Here is a 7,781-nt window from a genome sequence, read left to right as displayed (position 1 = left end):
AAACCTAACTAACCCAAACCTAACCTAACCTAACCTAACCTAACCTAACCTAACCTAACCTAACCTAACCTAACCTAACCTAACCTAACTAACCTAACCTAACCTAACCTAACCTAACCTAACCTAACCTAACCTAACCTAACCTAACCTAACCTAACCTAACCTAAACCTAACCTAACCTAACCTAACCTAACCTAACCTAACCTAACCTAACCTAACCTAACCTAACCTAACCTAACCTAACCTAACCTAAACCTAACCTAACCTAACCTAACCTAACCTAAACCTAACCTAACCTACCCTAACCTAACCTAACCTAACCTAACCTAACCTAACCTAACCTAACCTAACCTAACCTAACCTAAACTTAACCTAACCTAACCTAACCTAACCTAACCTAACCTAACCTAACCTAACCTAACCTAACCTAACCTAACCTAACCTAACTAACCTAACCTAACCTAACCTAACCTAACCTAACCTAACCTAACCTAACCTAACCTAACCTAACCTAACCTAACCTAACCTAACCTAACCTAACCTAACCTAACCTAAACCTAACCTAACCTAACCTAACCTAACCTAACCTAAACCTAACCTAACCTAACCTAACCTAACCTAACCTAACCTAACCTAACCTAACTAAACCTAACCTAACCTAACCTAACCTAACCTAACCTAACCTAACCTAACCTAACCTAACCTAACCTAACCTAACCTAACCTAACCTAACCTAACCTAACCTAACCTAACCTAACCTAACCTAACCTAACCTAACCTAACCTAACCTAACCTTAGCTGGTGAGAAAAAATGGACGTCCATTTTTTAATACGAATAAATAAGTTCTAAAGCGTTATAAAATTAAAAACCATAACTTGTTATAGTCCTTTTTTTTAATAAATCAACATATTCCTCCATCAAGGGTTAATACTCATTTTCGGAAGCGCTGATGCCAGCTTCCAAGTCAGTCTGAATAAAAAGAATCTTTAGCTGGTGAGAAAAAATGGACGGTCCATTTTTTTTATACACAATTGCGAAAGCGCTGAAGCCAGCCCCCCCCCCCAAGTCTGTCTGAGAAAAAATAGACGGTCCATTTTATAAGATGTTAAAAAAAAATTATGAAAATGAAAACAAAATTTGAATTTCTTTTTATGTTTTATTATCAAACAATTGATGCTGTAAACACTATATCTCACTTTATCCACTGTCACTATAGATGCTTAATCTCACCTTATCCACCGTTGCTCTAACTTGCTACAGAGTGACTCCTTTGGTGCAGCAGGGTTACAGAGGAGTGGAGGATGGACTTGATGATCAGCTGTGGAGGGGGGGGGGAGGAGAGAGAGAGAGAGCTGCAGGTATAGGGCTAACTGCTTTCGAGTATCACCTGCGGTCGCGGTACAAGAAGGTACTGCGTGATAGAAAGTGGGAGATTGAGTTCCTCGATTCGCGAGAGTTGCTGTTTTCCAACCGCCTGTCGTATCACATACCGGCACAAGTCCATCAGTGGCAGGGGTTCCGGATCTAGACCGCCTATGTATCTGATTGTAATCTCGCAATGACCCCACACTGCCGAGACAATAGGATACAGCTTCTTGCCTTTCAACCCTCGGAACGCTACCCCCAGGTACTGATTTTCCACAACAAATGCCAAAGTGCCTTCGTCCATGTCGAGAACAACATAGAATTTATCTGGTACGACAAAAGTCTCGTTATTGTTTAATAGAGAAGGATATGTAATGCCTGAGACGTCCTGCTTAGCATTGTGGTACAACTTATTTCGTCCTAAATCCCAGCCCCATGACTGATCATTGATGCCCACCAAACCCTGGTAGCCATGAGAATGTAAAGGAGCTTTTGCTGTTGCTACTCCAACTACTGCGTGAGTCCCACGTTGCCGGGTGGACCAGTTGATCTCCCACACATGAAGACCCCTCGTATATCCTACTCGCCCTCGAATACAGTCTGTACTACGGATTACTGGATACCGATGGAACGTCATCTTGTCGTCCTCCTTGACGAAGATGTTCATCGACCTATCATCGGCATTCCACGCGTGCTCGAGAGACGTATCTCGAGAGACGGGAGGCATGTCGAGGAGGAGGTCCAGCCGTTTGGGCCTAGCATAGTCGAGGGACACGGCTAACTCCCGGATCAGGCGAGTTTGTAGAGACCCACCCTCCTTAACCCCCATAATCATCGTGAGCTATGGCACTGGTTGGAGTGGTGGTGGTAGTGGTAGTGGTAGTGGTGGTTGTAGTGGTAGTTGTAGTGGTAGTAGTGGTGGTGGTGATGATGGTGGTGAGGTGCAGTGGCGGTAGCAGCAGCGACGGCGTCAGCCGAGGACCTAGTCGAATATGGTGGGCGTTGGCGTCAACTTCGTGGTGGCTCTAGTGGCCTGTTGATGTTGTTGGCGGCAAGGTTATTGTATGCGTTGTCGTGTTGTTGGTTGGTGTCTACTCCACATAATTACCATAAACATTTGACAAATTAAGTCAATCCTTCTTTCTCTGCGAGATCACTGTCTCCACCCGCGCGCGCGCAACACACATACACGCGCGCACACAAAATACACTAAGTGCATAGCGAGCTCCCGCTGGCAGCCGCCTTCGGAACCTCTTTGCACTCACGCACGCACGCACGCACGCACGCACGCACGCACACACACATACACACTGGAGACCGCTGCCAACAGGCCCTGATGTACAGAATGCGTAGAGATATTGAGTATATCTGCTACTGGTTTAGTAGTTATTTGCCATAATCTGACATAAATAGGTTACCACTGTAAGACTAGGCTTTGTCTTTTTTTTTGGCTTTTTATACCATTTTATCTATTTATGAATTGTAGATGGATGGCAACCGAGCAGCTTTATACGTTACATATTCTTTTAAACTGCAAGACAACCGGATGTGACGTTTTCATCCTAGCCTTCGGTGAGAGGGGGAGGAGCTACGTTTTTATCTTAACCTTGGGAGAGGGGGAGGAGCTATGTTTTCATCTAAGCCTTGTGAGAGGTGGAGGAGCTACGTGTTTATCTTAGCCTTGGAAGAAGGGGGAGGAGCTACGTTTTTATCTTAGTCCTGGGAGAGAGGGAGGAGCTAAAGTGTGTATATATATATAGCTGTTAAAAGAAGAACATTCCGTTACATTCGTCACTTCATCCTTCGGTTCGTATTAGTTCGTACATTGTCGTCATAGTCATATCTGTACTCTGACAAGTGTTGAAGATTTACTGGTGATTTTATTATATATATGTATATAAAAACATGTGATAAGATATACCTTTATTTATTAATAGTGATATTATATTGGTGTATTTATAATACTTGTCTCTTGTTCATCTTTAAACAGGTAGGTGTACACATACTTCTATGTGTATGTCTCTATGTGTACAAGTGTGTATTCTACTACTGCTACTGCTACCACTGCTGCTGAAAGACTAATATACGAATAGACTAGAAAAAGAAAAGAAAAGAAGAAAGAATAACCATATTTCAGTTTTTGGTGATACTGTTTATTTTTTATCAGAAAAAGTTGATATATATATTTATGTAATACATTGTAAAGATTGACTGACATGAAAAATATGAGTTCTTCAAATGGTCCATCAAAAACAACAACAAAAGAAAAAGGTGAAATCCCTCTTAAGGAAAAAAATACAGGCAAACGCAAATGTTTCGTAAAAGAGGCACATCATCAAGAGGATGGTGGCTCTCGTGACTCTACATCGTGTACGAGCGTATCGACGCAATCAACCCCTGATCTTTGTGAAGAGAATATTGCGGTTCCCGATGTCAACGAACGACTCTTGCATGTACCAAACCCTATCCCTAATGAAATGGATAACAGGGAACCTGCTGTCGACGACTTGGTATACTTGCAAACGGTGCCGAGGTCTCATGCCTCTGCATCGACTACAAACAGGGTAACAGTACCAAACCCTACCCCTAATGAAATGGATAACAGGGAACCTGCTGTCGACGACTTGGTATACTTGCAAACGGTGCCGAGGTCTCATGCCTCTGCATCGACTACAAACAGGGTAACAGTACCAAACCCTACCCCTAATGAAATGGATAACAGGGAACCTGCTGTCGACGACTTGGTATACTTGCAAACGGTGCCGAGGTCTCATGCCTCTGCATCGACTACAAACAGGGTAACAGTACCAAACCCTACCCCTAATGAAATGGATAACAGGGAACCTGCTGTCGACGACTTGGTATACTTGCAAACGGTGCCGAGGTCTCATGCCTCTGCATCGACTACCGATGGGACAACAATTTCACTCCATGCCCTTAACCAGAAGGATAATGGAAATTCTTTAATTGACGGTGCATTAGATTTGCGAGTATCACCTGGCTATTCGTCAATTACTTCACAAATTCAATCTCAGCTACCAAATATCCTCGAAAAGTGCAAACGATTAGAACAACAGGATCCACAAAATGAAACAACATTGCCAACCAGAGAATCAATTCAAAAGGAACATTCTAAAGATACAAACCTTGCAAATCATGAAAAATCAAATGGACCCATGATTGTTAATGAGAATAACTCGCCACCAAAAATTCAATTAAAAAGAAAAACTGAATCAGAAGAGATAATTGAGCTCAAAAGACAGAAAAAATATCTAATATATGCATGTAATGCTGCTCAATTGGAGAAAATACTATTGCTATGGGATCATAATGATCTAGCTAAAATATATAAATTAAAGAATCATTGTACACTACTAGAAGAGGAAAATGCATGTTTGAAGAAAATATTACATGACATGTATGTAGAAAATATTGGAATTGCAAAAAGAGTGCATCAAAAATTACTTGCGTTATCAAATAATCATATACTAAAATAGAAAAGGATATTCATAAACCATATATATATATATATATATATATATATATATAAAAGTATATATACAAATAAATGCTTGATATAATGTTTTCCTTTTATCAAAGTTGTCATCAGAGGTGAACAAATAAAAACACTTCATTAAACCTATTATATATTTAGAATAATATTGTATAATATAATGTAAGCCTTATTATATATATATATATATATAAATATGATAATATACTGTTGAGAAATATCAATGTACATGTGTTTTTATACACATTATAATGTTTTCATTAAAAGAAATATAATGCTTTCATTAAATATATATACATTACAATGCTTTCATCAAACATATATATACATTAAAATGTTTTCATTTAAAAAAAAATATAATGCTTTCATTAAATAAAAATTGGTTTTACAACCTTTTCAATTACCCCTCTACATATAGGGCACATTGACTGGGTTAATAAACAGCTAGTACAGCAAACCATATGGTCGCATGGGAGAATTACCACATCTACTTCATCAGTCATACAGACTGTACATAGTCGCCTTTCTTGTTTGTTATCAGGTTTATCTGAAAAAAATATGAAAAGAGAATAATATTAGTACCATCTATTGTATAACCAGAGTCGTTTTCGGTAAAATAAATTGAATACAAATATATAATTATACATATATATTCATTTGATTAGCAATGATAAATCTATACCATATATACATATATTACCTTCTTGTCCCATTTCGATATTTCCATCTCGTTGAGGATGTTCGGGTTGTACTTCAGCTTCTCTTACAATATTATAATTTTGATGAGTAATATTTCCATCAATACCACATATATTACCTTCTTGTCCCATTTCGGTATTTTCATCTTGTCCCATTTCGGTATTTTCATCTTGTTGAGGATTTTCGGGTTGTATTTCAGATTCTCTTGCAGTATTATGAATTTGATGAGTAATATTTCCATCAATATTTGATATGTATATTGGATTATGGATTATACCATTATCGGTCATGTAGGACATAATATGTATGAGTGAGATTCTATTATCTACTAGTTCATTTAAATCAGTTAAAACAAAACTATTTAACTCGTCTATATTTGTAGTAGAGGTTAATGTATCTGCAGTCGTTTTCTTATTCTGATTTATCAAATATTCCCATATTAAAGTTAAGGACGCGCTTTGCTGTTCATTTAGCAATGGACTTATTCGAGAAGTAATCTCATAGGCATTAAGCTCGTTCAGTGCCTTACGATATTCACATTCCAAATGATAATTGTATCTATGATTGGGATAGGGGAGTTTAAAGAAAATATCGTGACCATATACTGGGGTATTAGGATCTATATTAGAATTAAATGCTGATTGTTTAATCAAATGAACAGAATCTTCAGTATTGCTGGTAGGAAAAGAAGAATAGTCATACTTTTTATTTATGATCATCTGTGTAAATCTCATGACAGCGTATACTGTTCGATAATTTACAATACATTCTGGTCCCAAGTTATTGATATTATTATTATCATTATACTTATCTATATTCTTATACGATTCAATTTTTTTTCGTATGGCTGAAACACAGTCGACTTCGCTGGAAAACGGTATGCCGGTCTGTAGAATTTGATCACAGAGCGCATCTCTAACGGCAATAATAGGGAACCCTTGTATCAATAGGTGTCTAGTGTAATCCAAACCCAAAAGAATATCCCAATCTTGTTTCGTTATTTCCAACTGATTATATTGGTCCCGACTGCTGCTAAAAGTACCTTTTAATGGTTCTTCTACTCTAACATTATTGATAAATGATTCCCCCTTCTTCAAAAGAACATAATTACAATTAGGATACCATTTAGCGTGTAACTCCCAAGGGTCATCATCCATTTCCCAGTTACGAAGACCACCACCACAGTGGAAACATTGAACATGATCACTAGTTCCAGTATAATAGAAGCCAGCTTCTACTAGTATTTCTGGATTCTGGTAATTTCGAACAGGCCAGTTAAAAAAACTTTGCAATCGTTTATTTATTGTTATATAATCATCGTGCAATGGACCAGTATAATTATAAGAGTCCATAACCTTATTTTTTGTCTTTTGTGTCTCAGTCTCCAATCCGTTTTCTTGGTTAATGACTGCCAAATTCTGACTTGTAATTTTGTTTATAATATCACTCATGTGTATGGGTATATTGCCGACCGGTTTACCCTGCGCAAACAAACAATAGGGATTTTTCTTTAAGTGTATATCCCTTATAGTCATAGGTATATTATCAAAAAATCTTACGTATTCGTTACAGTAAAAGCATATACAATAGTTGGTATTTCTTGAATAGAAGAACCCAGCAGCGGATAAATCCTTGGGTTGTACTCTTTTGTTTGGCCAATCGATAAAAGATTCTAATCTTTTTATTTCATATCTTAAATCGGTCGGTAATTCAGTTATTGAGTCGAAATCAATTTCAAATTTCTTTGATCTTGGAAGAGGAGGTAGATTTTGTGCAAGTGGACAATTGGGATTTTTATTTTGATGTAATTTTACAATATTATCTGATATATTGAGAGTTTCTATGTCAATACATGCATGACATTCGATACAAGTTATATATGAGTCACATTTTCTAAAACCAGCCTTTGCAAGTATATTTGGATTAATGACATATGAGCGATTGTGTCCAAAAGTCCTTCTTCGATTGAATTCATTCTTCATATCAACATTATCCGTATTTTGATTAGACATAATATATATATATATATATATATCATATATACACGAGGTACATATACACACATATGTATTTATATACACATGTATACATAACTTTTTTCGAAAGAAATTATAATTCTAGATATATAATTCCACATATTAATATTTATACAAACATGCATTTATTTACAATATTTTAAATATATTTACGTATCCTTACTAA

At 37.3% G+C, this 7,781-nt stretch overlaps 1 protein-coding gene and 1 pseudogene across 2 annotated transcripts; both read right to left on the bottom strand.

Annotated features, from left to right (window-relative positions):
- Positions 1-1,367: 1,367 nt before the first annotated feature.
- On the bottom strand, positions 1,368-2,201 carry LOC147466460 (protein gustavus pseudogene; annotated as a pseudogene). Its single transcript, XR_015190881.1, has one exon. The product of XR_015190881.1 is annotated as a protein gustavus pseudogene (transcript).
- Positions 2,202-4,259: 2,058 nt separating this feature from the next.
- Positions 4,260-7,591, bottom strand: LOC122242393 (uncharacterized). The gene is made up of 2 exons (XM_086535455.1): positions 5,581-7,591; positions 4,260-5,427 (listed from the first exon to the last, which is right to left on the bottom strand). Exons 1-2 carry the CDS (start codon positions 7,589-7,591, stop codon positions 5,249-5,251), a joined length of 2,190 nt encoding a protein of 729 aa, XP_086391581.1. The 3' UTR covers positions 4,260-5,248.
- Between the last annotated feature and the right edge of the window lie 190 nt (positions 7,592-7,781).

This window comes from Penaeus japonicus, unplaced genomic scaffold (assembly GCF_977035675.1).
Source record: "Penaeus japonicus unplaced genomic scaffold, GWHDUDI00000001_assembly GWHDUDI00000708, whole genome shotgun sequence".
Taxonomy (NCBI): Eukaryota; Metazoa; Arthropoda; class Malacostraca; order Decapoda; family Penaeidae; genus Penaeus; species Penaeus japonicus.
The sequence above is the reverse complement of the archived record's forward strand: the minus strand, read 5'-3'. Positions and strand labels throughout refer to the sequence as shown.